The sequence below is a fragment of the Zalophus californianus genome, chromosome X, assembly GCF_009762305.2.
Source record: "Zalophus californianus isolate mZalCal1 chromosome X, mZalCal1.pri.v2, whole genome shotgun sequence".
Taxonomy (NCBI): Eukaryota; Metazoa; Chordata; class Mammalia; order Carnivora; family Otariidae; genus Zalophus; species Zalophus californianus.
The window spans coordinates 117655632-117678263 of NC_045612.1; the positions used below are offsets into that span (position 1 = coordinate 117655632).

The 22632-nt window shown below is 42.7% G+C and overlaps 1 protein-coding gene across 1 annotated transcript in view; it reads left to right on the forward strand.

Annotated features, from left to right (window-relative positions):
* The window catches only part of VEGFD (vascular endothelial growth factor D), a 35315-nt gene extending 14027 nt beyond the window's left edge, over positions 1-21288 (forward strand). The window contains exons 2-7 of the mRNA XM_027608964.1: positions 5326-5536; positions 9138-9328; positions 12597-12745; positions 14572-14672; positions 19622-19817; positions 20615-21288. Coding sequence (XP_027464765.1) covers positions 5326-5536; positions 9138-9328; positions 12597-12745; positions 14572-14672; positions 19622-19817; positions 20615-20738 — 972 coding nt within the window. The 3' untranslated portion in view covers positions 20739-21288. The remainder of the gene's footprint in view (positions 1-5325; positions 5537-9137; positions 9329-12596; positions 12746-14571; positions 14673-19621; positions 19818-20614) is intronic.
* Positions 21289-22632: the final 1344 nt, after the last annotated feature.

Below are 22632 nucleotides of genomic sequence, written 5' to 3' on the forward strand. Positions count from 1 at the left end.
CCTCCTACAAACCCAGCCACCATACCTTTCCAAGCGTCTTGCCTGCCATTTTAGTCACACTTGGCCCAGATTGCTGACTAAGCCTGAGCTGGGGAGCTGCTCCTGCTTCTTCGGGGGCAAGTGCCCCGGGAACTTAGCAATTAACAAAAGGAGAAATGGCTACTCTTCGCCTTACACTGCAGAGAACAGTATACATTTAAATAAGGAGACAATCTTGTACAAAGACTTTAAGCCTCATGTTTTAGAAACTGGCTGCGGTAGCCAGGACATCAGAGAATAATTTGTTATTTAGGAGTGAAATTGCTAACAGTATCGGATTAATTATCGCACACACGAATAAAAAGACAAAAGCAGAGACCGGGTAAGCCTGCTCCACTTCCTTCCTCTTGCTGAGTGCTTTCAAATTACTTTAGTTTTGACTAGGACTTCCACTAGAAAAGAGGAAGAAATTATGAGCAACTTATTTGGCAAACGTTTGGTAGTTAAAACCGTTGAAATCAATGGTTTAAATATAGATTTGGGACTCTATTTTACACTTGGCGATTTTAATTTTTATCTTCCCAAGCAGATAACATCAAGTTAATTATATAAAAATCAACCAGTGCAGAAAGTCTATTGGAGACCAACAGCCTTTCTTGACCCTTTGTAGACGTATCCCCCGATGAATTAGTTTTCAGATTTCAGCTGATGTTGAGTGGTTAGTACTCCCGCTTGCAATAGTGAAATGACCGTCTGCAATTTCTCAGCTATTTCAAACTAGATTTTAAATTATGAGGCTTAACGCATGCTTAGATAACTCTGAGTATTTGAGTAAACACTGCGTTTTTTATGATGAGCAAGTCATATGAGCCGTTTGGTGCCTTTCATGCAATCCGGAGATTTGACATTTTCCTCCTGAGTTCTCAGTTGGATATTTTAAAAACATTCCTGAGATTGAATTAAAGCCTGTCAGAACTATGGATACATACATCGCTCTATGTTTATGGATGGTATTGAATGAAATTTGCCTCATTAAACAAAAATCCTTTCGCTACAGCACGATTTTTAAAACATTTAAAAAGCTGTTTGATCGGTTTCATTATTTTCATGTGGAAGCAACGCTGTAACAAAATTTTATTTCAAAGATGACATTGAATGTGAAGAAGTAACACTGTCAAACCAGAAAAGGCAATGAATAATCAGGAAAAGAGAGGCTACTGACAAACGAGCCTTTAATGGAGAATCATCGCATTTCCAAGTTGCTTTGAGACACGAGCAATTATGCAGTTTCATTCCCAGATTTCCTAGATGAAGAAGCTGTGGCCTGCCGCTTAGACTGGATGCCTGTTCCACAAACCCTATGTTGGCTCTTCAAGCTTCCTCCTCCCCACGCTCCCTGAAAATTGCATTGATTTAAATTTCACAGAGAAGTGAGACATCATAGGTCACAAGCATCCTTGCTGTCTACAAACCCATGTCATTCTCTGCGAGCCTCCTATTTTGGAAGGTCATCCTCTCATCCATTGATCCATTTATCTCTGGAACTTAGGTCAAACCAACCCCTCCGCTTTATCTCTCCTGCATATGTGTTCAGTGTCTTCCTCTCTGGAAGACACTTTCTTCTAAGCGCTTTCCCTCGGCTTAGAAATATGTTCAAGACTCCCCCGCTTTTATTAAACACACACACACATTCATATCTGAACTTCCAAGCAAGATGACCTTCTCAATTCATGTTTTGAGATCTTTTCTAGTTCATAGCCGTGATAGGTAAAATAGAAAATTGATCAAGGGGTGCCTGGGTGGCTCAGTCAGTCAAACGTCTGCCTTCAGCTCAGGTCATGATCCCAGGGTCCTGGGATTGAGCCCCACGTCGGGCTCCCTGCTCAGCGGGGAGCCTGCTTCTCCCTCTACTCCCCGTTCATGCTCTCTCTCGCTATCTCTGTCACTCTCTCTCAAGCAAATAAATAAAATCTTTAAAAAAAATTGATCCAATGCTGGTAAACATCTGCAGGTGGCAAACATTGGCAGGAATGGTACCAAAACCAAGAAGCTGAAAAGATCAACACATTGTACACCCTGAACTTATACCAAGTTGTATGTCGTTATATCTCAATACAAATAAACTTTCAAAAAACATGAAGCTGAAGCTGCAGAACTGGGTCTGGAAGGCAGAGGCCCCTGAGAATTCAACCTCAGTGGGCAGTGTGCTCTGTGAGTGCGTTCCCTCAGCTCCCTGGAAGCCGAAGGAAGAGTTACCGCTCATTGCTGCCTGGAGTGTGTCTTCTCTGAAACTGTTTAACTAGGGGCAAAGGAGGAAGCAGATACTTCCTGGCAACCAGGACTTGAACTAAGCTGATCCGAGTCATAAATACTCAACAAGATTCTGGATTCAGGGCCCTGGGAGTCAGTGGGTGCAACCACAGAACTTCTCAATGAAGAAAGAATAGAGAGAAAGAAAGACAAACCCCCCAATGAAGGTGAAACTACTGGACAAAATTCCAAAGCACATACGGGTAATTATTAGTAAGAGACAGCCAATAACACTTATCATAAGGTATAAGTCATATATATTAAAATAGAATTTGAAGAAATAAGTATATTTGGGACCCTCAAAGTGATAAAGGAATAATATAAGATAAAATGACAAATTAGGAGAAACGTACAGAAATGAAACAAAAAGGAAGGAGAACGAAGGGGAAATATTTGAAATTAGAAATATGGTAATTGAAATGAAAAACTTACCAAAATAAACTCTAGGCTCACACAATTGGAAAATTGGTGATTGGGAAGATGAATCAATTAATTTAACACATTGAAGAGAGATGAAAGCACATTTAAGAGATGTGTGAGATCATTAAGAGCCTCCAATACATGTCTGATAAGTATTTCAAAAATAGAATTGAGACAATGTAATACATGGAATAATGAAAAATATAATGCCTGAAAAGATAAAGAATTGAAATTTGAAATGGCCTCAAGGTTCAAACTGCTGTGACAGTCTCCGTTACAACTTCTCTACCCTGCCATTACAGACAATATGTAAATGAATGTGCTTGGTGTGTGCTGATAAAACTTTATTCATGAAACAGGCCGGTGGCAGGCTGAATTAGGCCAGGTGGCTGTAGTTTGACTGCCCCTGATCTAGAGTAGGAACCATTGTTTATATTTTCATGTATGTCCCTCCAGATATTTTGTATATATAATTTTACATATACAATTAACGATGGTTAATTGCTTATATATGCATACATATATCATGTACATCATACACACAAAAAAAGGCATCATAACTGAATCATACAAGACTTGGACCACACTTGCTCCTCTGGGCACCCACTTTTGGACAACACTCAGTACCCATCATTGTATCTAAAAACAAAAAAATCCTACTCCTAAAATACTGATGAATGATGCAGGTTTTAACTAAAGTTTCTGAGGGACGGTGGAGGAGGGTGGACATCACACCACTCAACATAAAGCTTCCTAAAGGCCCCATTTGCTCACCTGTCTTTCCCCGCTGTTCCTCCCCCTGCAGCAGGCAGCTGATCTCCACCTCTCTGTCCACCTTCCTCAGTACCATCCTGCAGCTGCCGTGGTCCCTCGGTGCCCCCCTCACCCGGCTCTAAAAGTCCCTTCAGCCCACATATTCCAGCTGCCCAGGAAAACAAAGATCCAGAAACCACAGGCTCGGCGGGAGAAAATCCAGGTCCCTAACAATGGACCGACCACTGTATCATTTCTCCAGCACGTTCCAGGCAGGAGCTCGATTCATTCTGTCCCAGTATACATCTCCATCACTGGTTTTAATGACCACGTAGTATTTCATTGTATGTATGTATCATTGTTTATATAACCAAGCCCCTAATTTTAAACAATTCAGCTACCATACAGAAAATATTGTATTGGTGGGGAGCCTGGGTGGCTCAGTAGGTTGAGCGTCTGCCTTCAGCTTGGGTCATGATCCTGGGGTCCTGGGATCGGGCCCCGCATCGAGCTCCCTGCTCAGCGGGGAGTCTGGTTCTCTCTCTCCCTTTGCTCTCCACCCCTACCCCCCGCTCTTGCGTGCTCTCTCTCAAATAAATAAATGGAGAAAATCTTAAAAAAAAAAGGACGGAAAAAATTTTTTTAAAAAAGAAAATATTGTATTGGCAGAGTCTCACAAATCCATGCATTGTTGTCGGCCAATACAGTTCATGCAACTGTGTGGAAAGCGAATTTTCAACATAAACTTTAGAAGTGTATTTTATCAGAAAAAAAAGATGTCTTTGAAATAGTAAACAAGTTTTTCAAAAAAGGCTCAGGGTCTTAAAACCTTCCTTTTTGTGTGACTGCAGGCAGGGTCCCCAGGACTTTGTGGGTTAGTTTCTCAGATCACAGGAACAAAAGCCATTGTCATTGGCTCCTTTTTTTTTTTTTTTAAGATTTTATTTATTTATTTGACAGAGCGCACGCGAGAGAGGGAACACAAGCAGGCAGGGGGAGAGGGAGAAGCAGGTTCCCCACTGAGCAGGGAGCCCGATGCGGGGCTCGATCCCAGGACCCCGGGATCATGACCTGAGCCGAAGGCAGACGCTTAACGACTGAGCCACCCAGGCGCCCCTGTCATTGGCTCCTCTCATAAAATAGTACGATTTTGAAATTTGTATTCCTTTCCTGTGGCTCTTGTACCAAATTACTATAAAGTGGGTGGCTTAAAACAATAGAAATGTATCCTCTCGGAGTTCTGGAATCCAGAATTGTGAAATCAAGGTGTTGGGAGGGCTGTGCTCCTTCCAAAGACTCTTGGAGAGAATCCTTCCTTACCTCATCCAGCTTCTGGGGGCTCCAGGCCATTTCTGGCTTGTGGCTGCATTCCTTTAACTTCTGCCTCCGTCTTCACAGCACTTCCTCTGTGCCCATGTCTTCCCCTCTCTGTCTCTTATAAGGACATTTTGCCTGTGTATTTAGGGTCCACCTAGATAATCCAAGGTGGTCTCATCTCATGATCATTAACTTCATTACATCTGCAAAGATCCTTTGCCCAAATAAAGTCACATCCCCAGGTCCTGGGGGTTAGTACGTGGACATATCATTTTGAAGTCCACCATTTAACCCACTACAATATTGTTTTTAAATGTCCTGAGAACCCGAGGGGAATAATTCCTTTGATTCAATCATAAATGAGCAGAATGTGAATCAAAAATACTAGTATTCTTCCTAGACACTGGTGTACATTTGAATAATTTCTCTAATTTCTTTTCAGCTCTATTTACATCTTTAAGTGTCAGCAGTGAGGGTTATCAAGACAAACTAAAACTTCAGTAACTGGCTTTGAAACCAGTGTTTTTGGTTTTTTTGTTTTTAAAGCGGGCATCTCAGTCAACATTAGAATGGTCCGAACAGCAGATTAGGGCAGCTTCTGGTTTAGAGGAACTGCTGCGAATCACACACTTTGAGGACTGGAAGCTGTGGAGATGCCGAATGAAGCTCAAAAGTGTGACCAGCACAGACTCTCGCTCAGCATCCCATCGGGCCACCAGGTTTGCGGCAACTTTCTATGACATTGAAACCCTAAAAGGTAGGTGTGTGTGCGCGCATGCGCGCATGTAAGTGCCTATGTGTGCACACGCACGCATGCGTGTAAGCCAATTCTTGCTCTCTATCAGCTACCAACACATGTACCAGTTTCTTCCAAAGGTTTCAGTAGGGCAGGCACGTGTCCAGGAGAAGAAAAGGGTGTCTTTAATTTCATAGCTTTGGTGTTAGCAAAGAATCCTGGTTTCCTGTGTTTACTCTATAGAGAAATATATTCAGTATGATTTTGAGATCTAAAACTGACACAAAAGAACACTTCAGAATTCAGAAATATATTGAACTCAGAGATGTGAGTGCAAAACAAACCCAGAAAGACCATTCTTAATAGAAAAAAAAAATCACTGGGCTTACCTAAAAACATAAAACAACCTAGGTGTTCATCAGCAAGGAGCATTCTACTGCCATACCTACATGAATAAAAACCAATAGATTAGGCATGGCTTTTTTATTCCTTCAAAATTCTGTGATTTTTTTTTTGTAGTAAAAATGAAAAGTAGAAGTTGGAAGCTGAGTTGTAATATTGCATACGGAGATTACTAGGTGATGGAGGTGGGAAATCCTCTAGACGAAAGAATCCGAACTCCAGACAGGAAATAACCTAATTTGAAATAAGGAGGATGATTGTTCCCTAGTAAGGTATGGAGGTTCTTTATAAGAAAACCATTGTCGGGCACCTGGGTGACTCAGTGGTTAAGGGTCTGCCTTCGGCTCGGGTCATGATCCCGGGGTCCTGGGATCGAGTCCCGCATCAGGCTCCCTGCTCCACGGGAAGCCTGCTTCTCCCTCTCCCACTCCCCCTGCTTGTGTTCCTGCTCTCACTAGTCTCTCTCTGTCAAATAAATAAATAAAATATTTAAAAAAAAAAGAAAACCATTGTCATATATGTACTGTGCCATACCTGAATGAAGCTTGCCAAGGAAAGTTGTGTGGCCTCTGATTAGGCATCTAACTTTTTGGATGACATAGCAACGCAACACAAGAAGCCAATGAGGCATTGTTGATCTAGCATTTGAGACTTGATTAACATATGATTATCTAGTAACAGATTGTATTTATCCCATAATGCAAATTGACCACTAAGCCAAAGTTAGTTTTTTTCTTTTTTCTAAAATTATCTTTTTTCCATTTGTAAAAAGATGATCATGTTGCACAGGCCCCTGTTGTCAGCTGTGGGGAAGGCTGAGCGTAGTTGGGATAAATCCCTCGGCAGCACGGCGGGCAGGAGTGTGAAGGGGATTCTTTGTGCTCGTGTGCAAGACCGTGTGTCTAAATGAGTTGAGACAGCTGGCACTCTGGCCTAGAACCCACTGTAGCCGGAGGTTTGAAGCTCTAGTTGTTTCTATGTCGTGAATTGGCATGGACTTCATGGAAATAAAGGGGTCAGACCTCACCTGGAGATCCAAGGTCTTAACCACATTCCCTGTCTGAAAGTGTGAGGTGAGCCTGGAGATAACTCTGTGAGAATGGAGAGAAACAAGCATTTACCATACAACCAAGACTAGGCGATTAAAAAAAAAAAAAAAGTCAGTGACATTGACATTCTCTAATAAATATAAAAATATATTTTTAAAGATTTTATTTGAGAGAGAGAGAGCACACGTGCACGTACATGAGTGGGGGGGAGGCGCAGAGGGAGAGGGAGAAGCAGGCTCCCCGCTGAGCAGGGAGCCCCACTGTGATGCGGGGCTCCATCCCAGGACCCCGGGATCATGACCTTGAGCCAAAGGCAGACGCTTAACTGACTGAGCCACCCAGGCACCCAAAAATATTTTTTAAAAAAACATAAAAATATGGAATTTTGCCAACTCTAAAATGTCTCTTATTACATGGGGGATCATCTGAAGTGATTTACTAAGTTAGAAGCGGTAAATAATCAAATCGATGTGCTACACCAATTGTAATTTGTTATCAACTCTCCCTCATGGATTTTGGGGTGCTTCCCTGAGGCAGAGCGGTCCTGCTGGGCAGTAGGAAAGGATAGCAGAGTTATGAAGCTTTTAAGCAGTGGCATTAGTCATAATTCCACACAATTTTGATTAAAATCTTACCACTCCGACTTGCAAAACTTAGTTTTACAAAAAAGCAAATGGAAGGGAACATTTAAGTAGAATTTTAAACAATGTTTTCATAAGTTGACTACTTGTTTTTCCCAGGATTCGTGATTAATAACAGTGAATTAAGTAATACTCATATTAATGCCTAATTGGGTAATTTCTCTCTCATGGTTACAGCCTTTAGGCTCTTTATATAAATATTCATAATTGGAAATTTAAAAGGGTCTCTTGTGTTAGAAGATTTTATGATGAAAAAACAAATTTAGGGCAAATTGTGTGGTGTATGCAGTGTTTCTCAGGTGGCCAAACATCTTGTCTTTTGTGTTTTCAGTGACCGAAGGAGCAACTTCTGAGGAATATTAAGATGGGGGGAGGAATAAAGATATGGAAAGGTGTTTTAAGGGAATAATTTAGACCCTTGGGTCGGATCTCCAACAATAATACCGTATCTGTTTACTTCGAGCACAAGTTCTCTTTGTCCTTTCTAGTGGAAACATGTTCACATCTGTGGGAACTCAGAATAATGTGGGAAGAGATCAGTATAAGCTTGAAGGGGTGAAAATGGAGAAGAGTTTTTCTATTGCTGCATAACACATTACCCTCAAACTTAGCTGCTTGAAGCAACATTTTTTTTTTTTTTTAATCTCACAGTTTCTGTGGGTTAGAAATACAGACATGGCCTAGCCGGGTGTCTCTCCTTCAGAATCTCTCCAGAGGCTGCAGTCAAGGTGTCATCTTGGGCTGCAGGCGGCTTCTCAAGGTTTAATCGGGGCAGGATGTGTTTCCCAGTTTACTCAGAGGTTGTTGGCAGAACTCAGTTCCTCACAGGCCGTTGAACAGAGGGCCCCAGTTCCTCACAGGCTGTTGGCCAGAGTGTGCTCTCAGTTCCTTGCCATGTGGACCTTTCCAACATTGTCTCTTTTTCTTGTTTCCCTCAAATTAGCCAGAATGGCCAGAATATTGCTCCTGCCATCAAATAAAACTGACCTATTTCATTATTTTACTTAAACATCGGTATTGGGCACTCGCACATGAGAAAACCCTCGCTTGAGGAAAGATTAGTTCCACTGAAATTTCCGTTCATATAATTTGCTTGCTTTGAATCCTACCGTAGTTACTTAAGCAACCAGCAGAAATGTGTTTCTTGACGGTGCGAAGACCTACCCACACCTGACTTCAGGTAGAAGAAAGCTATCCAGCTGTGTCCTTAAACTGCTTAACAAATGACACTTACACGTTATTTCTTTACATGCTTCCGTTTACCTCCTTATTATCCAGCTTGTCCCGATGTACCCAATGTCGTTTTATAGGGAGATGGTGTTCTTTCCCAGAGAAGGTACTGTGTACGTGGGAAGGGGCACAGATTTGGGGTTTAATTTGTCTGAAAACAGTCTTTGGCTAAGGGATTGACAAGTTATCCATCTCGTAAGATAACGGGCACCACACATGTGAACATGACCGTGTCCAGCACAACCCCGGCGCGTGCTGGGCCAGTTCCGGGGCCGGCCCCCATGAGCTTCCTCTCTGCAGTGATAGATGAGGAATGGCAGCGGACCCAGTGCAGCCCCCGAGAGACGTGCGTGGAGGTGGCCAGCGAGCTGGGGAGGAGCACTGACACCTTCTTCAAGCCGCCCTGTGTGAACGTGTTCCGGTGCGGCGGCTGCTGCAATGAAGAGAGCCTCGTCTGTATGAACACCAGCACCTCCTACGTTTCTAAGCAGGTAGGAGGGCGTCCGCCACTGTGCCCCGCTCCGAAGGCCCGAGGACAAGCGTGTTGACACTCACCGGTTTAAATGCCCTTGTGGGCACCATCTCATTTAATCCCCGAAACAAGCTCAAAGGGTATCCTAATATCCTCCTCTGTAGATGAGGACACTGAGCTCAGGGAGCTAATCTGTGGCAGAGCTGGGACTCAAATCCCGGTCTGTGGGACTCCAGGGCCTGAACTCTTTATCAGCCCCTGGTCTCTCTGATGCTGTAATGTCAAGAATCAGAAAATCATACGGGAGTTAACTGGAACAGACCATAAAAGGAATGAAGACATCTGCACTGTCTCGTGTATTCGTTGGGTTCTGTGTTGTTCAAGTGAGAAGAGGTGGACGGGTGGTGTGGGCAGGGCTATGGGAAGGAGGGAGGGCTGGTGAAGTGCCCAGTGCTAGCAAAAGCGGTGAGCTGTTGCCACCCTTGGGCCAAAGAGGCTAGGGGCTCGAGCAGTTTCAGGAACCCAGAGAGAACGGGGAGACGAGAGCTGCTGGACCAGTTGGAGGCGTGGCGGCAAGGAGTTGGGGGCACGGGGTGGAGGAGGCAAGAGGACCGACAGATGCAGACATGGAGGTCAGCATCTTGAGACCCAGAGCCCGGTGGGGAAGGAAGGAGGGAGGGCGGCATCTCTGGGGGGGCAAATGGAGCGTATCTAGCACAAAAGATCTTTGAAAGTTAGTCTGTAGTCCCCATGAAAGAAATAATTCTTCCCTCTCCATCTTGTAAAATCTCTTTTGCCCAGTAGGTAAGTTCTCTTTTCTATCACTACCGTATTGTTGTCAAATGTAAGAAATGTTGCATTGAAGAGCAGTAATCACAAACTTATGAAAACATATTAAAAGGCTGTAAGTCCAACTACATTCCTTTTGGTTCTGTGTTGCACATTCCTCGTGCATGTTGATGTATTCATTCAGTTGTCACATTGACCTATGCAATCTGTTCTCTGATTGTGAACAGAGGTAGTATAATAAAATTACATATGCAACGAATATATCCATGGTAGGAAATTATCTTTTTTTATAAAAAATATTTTAGGGGCGCCTGGATGGCTCAGTTGGTTAAGCGACTGTCTTCGGCTCAGGTCATGAATCCAGGGTCCTGGGATGGAGCCCCGCATGGGGCTCCCTGCTCGGGGGGAAGCCTGCTTCTCCCTCTCCCACTCCCCCTGCTTGTGTTCCCTCTCTCGCTGTCTCTCTCTCTCTGTCAATTAAGTAAATAAATAAAATATTTAAAAAAAAATGTTTTTTAGAGATGGCACCAGGAAGGGGAGGGGCAGAGGGACAGGGAGAGAGAGAATCTTAAGCAGGCCCCAAGCCCAGTGTGGAGCCCGACGCCAGGCTCGATCTCACGACCCTGAGATCATGACCTGAGCTGAAATCAAGAGTCAGACGCTAAACCAACTGAGCCGCCGGGGCACCTCCACCCGTTTACAGAGGAAAATTATCTTAATTGGATGGGAAGAATGGAATGCTGATTTGTTTGATAATAGGTTAACTTATCCTTAATTTTGTTCCCCCTACCTCCTAAAATATCCCACAAACTGTTGAGTTTCTTTTTCTAAATTCTTTTAGAGAATCTTGGAACTTGTAAAAATTCTGACCTCTTACTATTTGACAATCGGGGGAAAAATGACATAAGTATGGTTAAGCATCAACTGTCAGTAGAAGCAAAGCTCGCATAATGTAAGAGGCTTTGGTTCATGACCATGTTGTTCCCTAAAGCATAGCTGAAAAATTTCGCAAGAATACGAAGTTTATGCAAGGTAAACACTCTAAAAACATTCTCTTACTTAGACTCATAAAGGGTCCATTACATATCAAAAGGTCAGAATAAACACAACTTTAATGGATTGTTTCCACTTAACAGATAGTTGAGTACTTTGTTTTGACTGTTGCACTCAACAAATGATTAAAGAATGTACTTAAGTGTGAGTCTACAGCAGTTTTCCTTTCCAAATATGCACACTTGAACATTTTAGTGGCTTGAAAAAAACTACCTCTCACCCCAAAGTTATGGGCTAGCTGATGAAATACATCTTTGAAACTAAGTGAATAAATGAATACTCTGTGTAGTAGAATGGGGATTGAATGAACAGAACACTAAAATCAAGTTCAGATTTATCCATAGAACCAGTCTAAAAACAAAGTAATTGACATTTCTCTGAATTCTACTTGGCAAGATCCCACCTTGCTTCTTCGGGTCATGGACATTTTGTTCCAAAAAGTAATAAGGCATATTCTTAAGAGTATGAGCTCTGGCTCTAGAGCAGACTGCCTGAATTCAAATCCCCTCTCTTCCAATAAATAGTTATGTGGCCTTAGACAAGTTATGTAACCTCTCTGTACATCTGTTTCTCCACCTGTAGAATTGGAGGTGGATAAAGAAAAAACCCACCCTGTAATGTTGTTATAAGGGGTAAATGAATTAATATAAAACAGGACCTGGCATATAGAAACATAGAAAGAATGATATTCATGTTACCTATAATTATTTGGTTGGGCACGATGATCTTGTATCAGTCAGGTATTACTGTGTAATACACACTCTTAAAACTTCGTGGTTTCAAACAGTAATGACTTATTCTTACCCATGTATTCAAGGGTCAATTAGTTTCGAGTGGGCTCAGTTGGGCTTGACTCCAAGCTACAGGTTAAGCGCAGGTCTGTTCCTTGTGTCTCCCATCCCTTCGGCCAGCACACCTGCCAAATCATGCTCTTCTCATGGCTACAGCATACGCAGGAGATAATGAGCCCACAAAGCCACACACAGTTCAAGTTTATAGTTGTGTCATGTCTGCTAACATCCTGCTGGCCAAAGCAAGTCACATAGCCAAGTCCAAAGGACTGAAAAGGAAAGAAAGGACGCAATAATCTATTCACCATGGTCTCAAAGAAACTTCATAGCTATAATTTCATTTAGTCCGTATAATTTACACTCACATTTCAAATAGGAGCAGGGACTAACAGTGCCTTTTACAGGGGTACCAGTGACACCGAAAAGTTAAGAGATTTGGTCAAGCTTAAATATTTGGTAACGTTGCGTAAGCCCCCGGTCTCCTGACTCCCAGCCCAGCATCCTTTCCGTCATGCCAGCCCTTATCCTTATTAGTTCTATTGTTAATGGACAGCTTTGCTAAAGTCACTACCATAAAGGACAAAGGCAAAAATGCAGACTATAGAAATTATTATCTAACAATATATATGTGTTATGGTTCTTTCTCTCTTCTAGCTCTTTGAGATATCAGTGCCTTTGACTTCAGTACCTGAATTAGTGCCTGTTAAAGTTGCCAACCATACAGGTTGTAAGTGCTTGCCAACGGCTCCCCGCCACCCATACTCCATTATCAGAAGATCCATCCAGATCCCAGAAGAAGATCAGTAAGCACTTATTGTATTCAGTTATGTTTGTTCTTGTGTTTGCTAAAGTTGTATGTGGAGAATACTTCATTAATTAGGTGTTAGATGTATATTGCAGTAGGACCAAAAAGCTCAGTGGTTACGAACTTACCCATCTACTTATAGACACCTTTGTTCTATTTTTAAATTATTTTATTTATTATTTATTTATTTATTTATTTTGGAGAGAGAGTGCGTGTGCGCGTATGAAATCAGGGGGTGGGATAGGGTTCGGAGGGGCAGAGGGAGAAGGAGAGAGAGAATCTTAAGTGGGCTCCATGCCCATGCCCAGTGCAGAGCCTGATGTGGGGCTCGATCTCACCACCTGAGATCGTGACCTGAGCCGAAATCACGAGTCAGATGTTTAACCAACTGGGCTACCCAGGCGCCCCTAGACACCATTGTTCTTCTTCTTCTTCTTTTTTAAGATTTATTTATTTATTTTAAAGAGAGAGTGAGCATGGGTGGGGGGAGGAGCAGAGGGAGAGGGAACGAGAAACTCAAGCAGACTCCAAGCTGAGCATGGAGCCACACGCGGGGCTTGATCTCACGACCCTGAGATCGTGACCTGAGCCTAAAACAGGAGTCATGCTTAACTGACTGAGCCACCCAGATGCCCTGAAACCTTTGTTCTTAATATGCATAGTCCAGTGTAGTTGTACAACTCTACTACAGCCTCAACTTTGGCTCATGTCCCTATTCCAGAACAAGCATTACATGAAACTCATTTCCGGCTGTTTATCCTTTTAACTCCCAAAACTGGGGGAGGGGGGAGGTTCCCAAAGTCCCTGAGAGTGGCAAAACTCTCTGCATCTGGTGACTTTTCTGACTTTCCTCTTAAGAGTACCAAATGGAAAAGTCTTATTTTAAATTGAAATGGCTTAAAATTAGTTTGACTTTGAAATTTCCTGAGAGTAATCTGTGGTTCTTTATGAGACAAATTATGACGCCCTGGTATCCTGAAATCAAAGGTAAGAATCACTGATTTGAGGGGGGGGGAAGAATTCTGTAAAGAGAAACAAAGGGCAAATGCCAGTGAACGAAAACCTAAAGTAACTAAGTTAGATACTTAGATCTTGCAGAAGTAGAGCAGTCAAAGTATTGGGTGGGTGGCAAGTGGAGTGAGCTGGTGCTTATGTTAGTTATTACTGAGCCAAAAAGACACTTCTATTGCTCTCAAGCAAAAAAGAAAGCTCCTATAAAAAGAACATTTATCCTCAGGTTGTTCCTGCTGTCCTCGCCAGTGTTCTTTCCTCCATTTTATTTTATTTTTAAAGATTGATTTATTTATTTGAGAGAGGAAGAGAGAGCATGTGTGTGGGCCAGGGCGAAGGGCAGAAGGAGAGAGAATTTTAGGCAGGTTCCACGTCCAGCATGGAGCCTGACACGGGGCTCGATCTCATGACCCTGAGATCACGACCTGACCCGAAATCCAGAGTCGGGTGCTCAACCGACTGTGCCACCCAGTCGCCCCTTATCTCCATTTTAAAGAAGGTAGTGCTTAAGAGCTATGTCAGGACAATGTTTACTTTTGGTAAATAAGCTCTGTCGACAGCTAATTTGCACCGTTTTAACAGTAGTCTTCTTCAAAAGATTATAAATGTCCAAAATTACAGTTTAGTTTCCTAATAGAATATTTGTGCTTACAGAATTACTATCTAATCACACACGGTTCATAAATGTGGATTAAGCTCCTTAAAAATCTTAACTCTTCTCCACTCAGAAATCAACATTTTTTTAAAAAATGCCCCAAAGGTATGATTGCCCTTGAAAGGTTTTAAATTTGGCTTATTGTTTTCTTTTCCTAGCTGTTCCCATTCTAAGAAACTCTGTCCTATTGACATGCTGTGGGATGGCGACAAATGTAAATGTGTTTTACAGGAGGAGAATCCACTTGTTGGAATGGAAGGTAATGATAACAGTAAGGAAATAATAATAGTAATAATAAAAATAACAATTGTAACTAACATCTATTGAGTGCTTACTATGACCCGGCAATGTTGTAAGCCTTTTAGATGTATTAACTCATTTAATCCTCACAACAATCTGTAATGTACTATTATTACCCCTTTCTTTTTGCAATGACAAAATGGACACACCAAGATGTCTCGTCATTTTCTCCAGATTACACAGCTAAGAGTGATAGAAGCAGTCAGGTTCCAGAGCCCTCTGTGTTCTCATTATACAGTAAGTCTACCGATGCATGACTCTGCGTTTTAATCTTGAAGAAAAGCCCAGTGATTAGAGCATCCCACAGCATTGGATTTGAAAGGCACTGGTAGCCTTTCATGAAAGCCACTTCGGAGCTAAACACTAGTCAACCACATTTTACTTAATTGATTTGTATAAAAGTCTCACAGGAACATAAAGTAATTTTAGACTTGTTGGTTTCTTTCAACGGTGGCATGTGAAAACAGGCCAATTATTTGAGGAAAAAAAAAGGGGGAGTAGGAGAAAACTTTTTCTGAAACTAGGGCAAAGTAAAAGCAAAACATGGCTAGCTATTGGGCTAAGAGGAGTTGGGAACCAAATGTCGTCACGGCTCAGAAGTCGTAATGCTGTCTTGTTTGGTGATGACTCTTTGGCTGAAAATGAATGCATTGTTAAAATTGATTTCCCGGAGAACTTGACAGGATTCCACTGAAAAAAATCACAAGGAGTCGTGCACTTTGAACCTTGCTTGTTTTAAACTATGATCTACAAGCAAGACTCTGTAAGGACTAAACTCTATGCAATACTGTCCTAGAAACCATAAATAACAGTCTATTTTCTAGACTTCTGTCTCTCAGCTTCCTTCTGAATGCTTTCATGAAAGCTCATGCAGGTTTTGAATGTCATCTACATCCTTCCCGCCAAGTGTTCAGATTATCCTCTGCTAGAATATACCTCAGTCATGGAGAAGCCTGCCACCCACCGAGGCAGCCCAGTTACCCTGGGCACACTCTTGTTGGTTAGTAAGCTATCCTGAACCTCAGTCTCTCTCTCCAGAACAGGACCGTTCAATGGAACAACAGTGAGAGTCATGTATGTAACTTACATTTTGTAGTACTCACATTAAGAAGGTCAAAAGGAACAAGTAAATTTAATTTTTATATATTTTTATTTAATCTAACATATCAAAATAGAATCATTTCAACATACGATCAATATACAGTTAATAAAGGAGATATCCTGGCGGGGAGGGACTCAGCTGGTGCACGTGTGTGCTGAGGAAAGGAGAGAAGAACTCTGAGCAGGGCAAACATGAGGGCTCAGGACTGGAAGTGAGAGAAGGTAGCATGTCAGTGTGCTAAAAAAAAGTTCAGCGTGGTGCGAACATAACGGGAGAGGGCTGGGTAGATGTGAGAGAAGCTGGAGAGGTTCACAGGGGACCTTGGGCACCTTGTCCCAGAGATTGGATGTGATGCTAAGGGCAAAGGGAAACCTTTCAACTGGTTCAAGCCGGAGAGTGAGAGCACCGATTAGAATTTTTTTTTAAAGATTTATTTATTTATTTTAGAGAGAGAGGAAGAGCACGCACATGAGTTGGGGGAGGGGCAGGGGGAGAGAATCTTCAAGCAGACTTCCCGCTGAACACGGAGCCCAACATGGGCTCTAGCTCATGACCCATGAGTTCCCGAGCCATGAGCTGAAACCAAGAGGCGGACACTTAATGGACTGAGCCACCCAGGCACCCCATGGCAGCACCGATTTGAATTTTAACACACTCCACCAGTGACAAGGTCGAAGAGGATGTGTTGGCCCAGGGCAGGAAAGGCAGCAGGGGACTTTGGGGGAAGTTGTAGCAGTGATGGAAGTGAGAGGCATGGGGTAGCTAGATCACGGTCACTCTTCCAGTGGCCTCGTCAAACTGATGACATATACTGAGTTTACTGTTCACTAAACACCCTTTTCACATTATGTGGCTGTTACGCCAACTGCCTTTTCTCCATCTACAATGTCTTTTCTTCCCTGAATGAGCGAGCACGTGTGGGTTAGTGAATCCAAGACCAGTTCAATTTCATCTCACTGGATTCAGGTCATAGCTTTAAAGTGTTACAACAAACAATACCAAAAGAGAAAAAAGAAAAATTGGGGAGTCCTCATTTTCTATTTTAAATTCTTCCAGATAGCCACAACTTCAAGAATTTATTTGGAAAAAGTCCATGAGCTTATTGAGAAAAATGATGAATGAAACAAGGCTGGGAACAGAACTCATGGCATTCCATCATCAACCTCCCTAGGATTGAAATCAATATATAATACTTCAGGGTATCACCCTTAGCTAGTTGCTGCTTCACTCAGTTCTCCTACACCCAGTCTCTGTTACTTGTTTTTTTTTTTTTTTAAGTAATCTCTACACCAAAGTGGGGCTCAAACTCGTGACCCTGAGATCAAGAGTCACATGCTCTACCACCTGAGCCAGCCAGGTGCCCCAGTCTCTGTTACTTTTAATTAATCCCTATAGGGATTCAAACCAGCCTCTGCCAACTACCTTGCTATAGCTCAACAAACACCTAGGGGACTGTTTCCCTAAAGCACCGGAAGGGCACTGGTTCTACCGGAAGTGGTCTGAATGAATCTCTACTGCCACCCAGTGAATCATGCTAGTCTTTTAAGAGCTATTTAACTGTCCTTTAACAGTCTGTTTTGTTTTGTTTTGTTTTGTTTTTAGTTTTTATTTTAATTCCAATATGGTTAACATACACTGTTATAGTAGTTTCAGGTGCACAATACAGTGATTCAGCAATTCTTTTGAATTCCACATCACCTGGTGCTCATCACAGAGAGTGCCCTCCTTAATCCCCATCACCTGGTTCCCCCATCTCCCCACCCACCTCCCCTCTGGTAACCATTAGTTTGTTCTCTAGAGTTAAGAGTCTGTTTCTTGGTTTATCTCTCTCCCTCTTTTTTTCCTCTTTGCTTGTTTTGTTTCTTACATTCCACATAAGAGTGAAATCATAAGGTATTTGTCTTTCTCTGACTTATTTCACTTAGCTTTATCCTCTCTAGCTCCATCCATGTCGTTGCACATGGCGAGGTTTCATTCTTTTTTATGGCTGAATAATATCCCACTGTATACATATATACCACTTCTTCTTCATCCATTTATCAATCAGTGGACAATTCCAGACTTGAAGTTATATTATTAAGCTGTAGTCATCAAAACAGTATGGTACTGGCACACAAATAGACACAGAGATCAATGGAACAGAATGGAAAACCCAGAAAGGAACCCACAATTATATGGTCAATTAATCTTTGACAAGGCAGAAAAGAATATCCAATGGGAACAACCTATTCTCAACTTGCCCCAAAGTGGCATATGCCTCATTGGCATATGGCTTACAAAGCTCACCTTTCTCCTCTTCACGCAATTCCAAGAATCTCCCCAGATCTAGCCTTCCAACACCTTTTCCACCTGGTTCCTTGAATATCATCAACCACAGAGCGGTTAAAACTATGACGTTAGACAACATGAGATTGCCATTTTGATATACTATCAGCAGTCAGATATTGACAAGAACGTATGGTTTAACTCGATGTCTTGGAACGATGGCTGGGATTCTTCAGAGTCTTCATACATCAGCCTGTTTCAGGACCCTTTTATTACAGCAGATGAACTCAACATTCATCACGTGCCTATTTTATGTCAGAATGATGAGCTCTGATTCCTATAACCTTTAGCATTTTTAATTCATAGAGGAAATAGACAAATGTAAACAGTGCAAGAAAGGACAGGGTGGAAATACGCACAGGGTAAGGGCACTTAGCTAAACTTGTAGAAGTTGGGAAAGATACCTGGGGAGGTACCTGATGGGCAGGGAGAAGGGCAAGGCCAAAAGCATGGAGCTGAGAGACCCTGGCATATCGGGGGAACAAAAAGTAGTATGATTTGGTATGGATGGAACATAGGATACATATGAAGTGGGGGACAGGGGAGAGAGAGAGAGGAGCCTGGGAGGTTAGTAAGATCTAGTTTATGGAGGGTCTCATATGTCCTGGTGGGAAGATAGTCTTTTATTGGGAAACTTTTAAGGAACTTAAAGCAGTAGAGCGATGTGATTAGATTTGCATTTGATAATATTGTGGAAAATGGATTGAAGGGGTAAAACTTGTGATGGCAAGATCTGTGAACCTTCAAGAATGCTCAGGTGTCACAGTCAAGTTCTTCCAAGTTTCTATCTCTTCCATTTCCTGCACTGAATGTCAACTTGATGATCAGAATTGGACATGGAGTGGTAGTTACCCAATTGTTGTGTACACTTTCTAGAAGAAATAGCTGTCAACTCAGTGTGTCAAAAACCTCTCAGACCCTCCTCTCAGCTGAACGTATTCTTCCAACAGATGTCTGTGGAATCAGAGTTTATCATCACTGTTGTATCTTTTATAACAGCATTGTGATCCGTGGTGAGGAACTACATCACGGTTTCTGTCCACAGCCTGGAAGGTCTGAGGTGTATTTCTATCATGCCAATACCTCTGTTCCTCCCTCCTTTTAATCTTCGTCTAAAAAACTGGGAAGGACCAGACTCATAATTCTTAGCTAGCCTATGTTTTCTTCCTAATACTTGGTTGTGAAAGTTTGCATTTTGTACCAAGTCACCAACCAAAAAATCTCTTTTAAAATGCTATCGAAAATAGTCAGCTTATAGGCTCTTTCTCACCAACTTAAGAGAACACATGAATTCAGTGTTTGTATTATGAAATCAGAGGTGAACGTCCTTCACCACGTGAAAAGATGAGGGAGCAAGAATCTACAGGAAAGGGGTTAGGAGAACCCCAGTTATTTTTAGAATAATGGAAAGTACACAGCCGCTTCGATGCCACTTATCTGTGCTGCAGCCATTTGAGCAACCCTTCTCTGTTTCCGTTTAGACCACTCTCATCTCCAGGAACTGGCTCTCTGCGGGCCGCACATGAAGTTTGACGAGGATCGTTGTGAGTGTGTCTGTAAGACGCTGTGTCCCAGAGATCTCATCCAGCACCCAGAAAACTGCAGTTGCATGGAGTGCAGAGAGACCCTGGAGAGCTGCTGCCAGAAGCACAAGATATTTCACGCAGAAACCTGCAGGTCAGAGGCATTTTCACTTTTATCGTCATTTGACCCACTGACACTGAATGTGAATGCCCTTCCGATTTGGTGAGATTCCTTCTTAAAGCATTGTTCGCAGTGCCCAAGCCCCTTTTCTGGATAGTAAAACAGAGGTTTGGCAACTGAGGACGAAGTGAGAGTATATAGAGTGATGATTAAGTGTGAAAGCAAGACAATCCTGGGGCGCCTGGGTGGCTTAGTTGGTTATGCGGCTGACTCTTGGTTTCAGCTCAGGTCCTGATCTCGGGGTCCTGGGATCGAGCCCCGTGTCAGGCTCTGCGCTCACTGGGGGGTCTGCTTGAGACTCTCTCTTTCTCTCTCCCTCTCCTCCTCTCAAATAAATAAATAAATAAATCTTAAAAAAAAAAAAAAAAGGAAATCCTGCCTGCTATTGCTGGGTATGGATCTTCAGCAAAAAGTTAATTGATGAGATTTAAACAATTATTTGGGGGGTGAGTTTCAGAGCAGCAGACTCTTTGGTTTGATCTCTCTCCATATATGTCCACCTCCCTATGTTTGTTTTTTCTTTGAAGAAGGGGCTGGCACTGGATTTATATAGCAAGAAATTCATTGATTAGTAGAACCCTTACAGGTTACCGTTTGGGCTTTCATACATTTTGCATCCATGTGGAATAACCATTCAGGATTTTATATTGACATTTTCAATACATATCTGGAAAATTCACTTGGATAAATGTAATCAAATCAGAACAGAGTTATTCCTTTGAATGTAGTCCTTGATTCTGAATTGTCATGTTTATTTTCTTTTGCAACAGCTGTGAGGACAGATGTCCCTCTCACACCAGAACATGTGCAAATGGAAAACCAGCATGTGCAAAGCATTGCCGCTTTCTAAAGAAGAAGGCTGCCTGTGGGCTCCACGGTCAAGAAAATCCTTGACTCAGATTTGTTCCTAAGTTCCCCATCCCTGACATTTTAAACAGCATGCTGCTTTGCCAAGCTGCTGTCACTTTTTTTCCCCCCAGGTACTACAAAAAAATCCATTTTACCCAGTCCCACAGTGACTCCAGATCACCCTTCCATTGCACACCAGCTGAGGATTCCCTGGTTCACTGACAGATGTCTTCCAACTGAGATGGCCCTGCATACCGAGAATGGAGAGGAGGGGACCTGTGTAAACACTTTTTCTTTCTTTCTTTCTTTTTTTTTTTTTTTGGTGAATGAAATGGGTCTGATCATCCTAGAATCAGTGGGGCCATATAATTGATTACTCCAAGCCCATGAGGCAATTTTATAGTCTCCAAGTCCTTTGCTAATGCAACTCTCTTGTGAACCATTCTGACTCTTTATTATGCAGATTTTGATTTGTAGGATCAGCCCTGATTTTCTGATTACTGTCCAGCTTGTAGTTTCGAGTTTACTGAACTACTGTCTGTTGTTTCATATTTAAGTGTATTTAAAGAAAATAAACACAATTATTCAGGCCATGGAATTTTGTGTTCTTTAATATGGTATCACTCTAAATTTTATGCCAAAGGACAAAAACACGTTTTGAAGAGAGAAAGGAATTGAGAAGGGGGAGGGATGGGGAGAGACATGGGCACAACAAAACTTGATGTCAGTTTGGGGAAGCCCCGGGAGTAGCTCTCAGAAAGTTTAAGATTCTAAGTGAGGCTAAGCGTCTGCCTTCAGCTCAGGTCATGATCCTGGGCTCCTGGGATGGAGCCCCACATCGGGCTCCCTGCTCAGCGGGAAGCCTGCTTCCCCCTCTGCCCTCCACCCTCATGCTCGCACTCTCTGTCATAGATATATAACATCTTTAACAATACATACATACATACATACATACGGTTAAGCAAGTGTGACCCAAGAATCAGCTGTCTTTGCTTTGAGATTCAATCTGACTTCACTTGAGCCACATCTCATGATGGAGGAGAGCCCACTGATAACCCCTGATGTCTTTGAGAACTTGCGTCTTCTGGGCGCCTCCGGCTCCAACTTTGTGCACTGGTTCTCTGGTCGTTCACATCTCCCTTCTCATGGCCAAGGGATTCTTCTCTCTGCCCCATGGCCACCCAGGAAGGGAGCATGGGCCTCTTCCCTTGCTTTTTCTCCAAAATATTCCCACAAATACTTTTTTGACGGCATAGACTTTACCGAAAGTCTGGTAAACCGGAGGGAGTTAGATGGCATTAGCAGAATGAAGGTAGCTTTACGAGTATTAAGTGTTTTTAGCAAATTAAAAAGTTAATGCACAGAATCAAGTTGTTTAGCAAATAACTTAAAAATGGATGCCCTCCCCAGCATCTTGCAGAAATAGAAAGATCGATAGATACACAATCTATTACAACACTTCATCACTTTTGTAAATAGCTGTGTTCGTGCTTCTCTCTCCATACAGTGCGACCTCCTTACAACCGGAAACTGTCCTGATCAAATTTGTGTGACCCAAGCTGTACAATAACAAGGGGGAAGATGATGATCAACAAACACGGCAAAATAGTTTTGTTTCTCCTGATGCCGCATAGTAGAATTGCTGGATCCTGGCCCAAATCCCTGCCCTTCCTCTCCCGGGCCCCTAGCAGTTCCTGAATTCTCCTCTCGTTCACCCAAGTCCTCTGCGGCCTGTGGCTCCGGGCCCCTGCTCCCTTCCTGGCCTTAGTTCTCAGTCTCTGCCCTGGGGACATGGCTGATCTGGACCTAGCTTGGGACCAGTCCCCATCATGCTGCCATTATCACTTCTGTCATTTGCTGGCTTTGGCCCAGTCATTCCTCTCCTGTCACTGTTCCTCTTGCCCCTGCTTTATAACCTTCAAGCCAAAGGGCCTTCTTC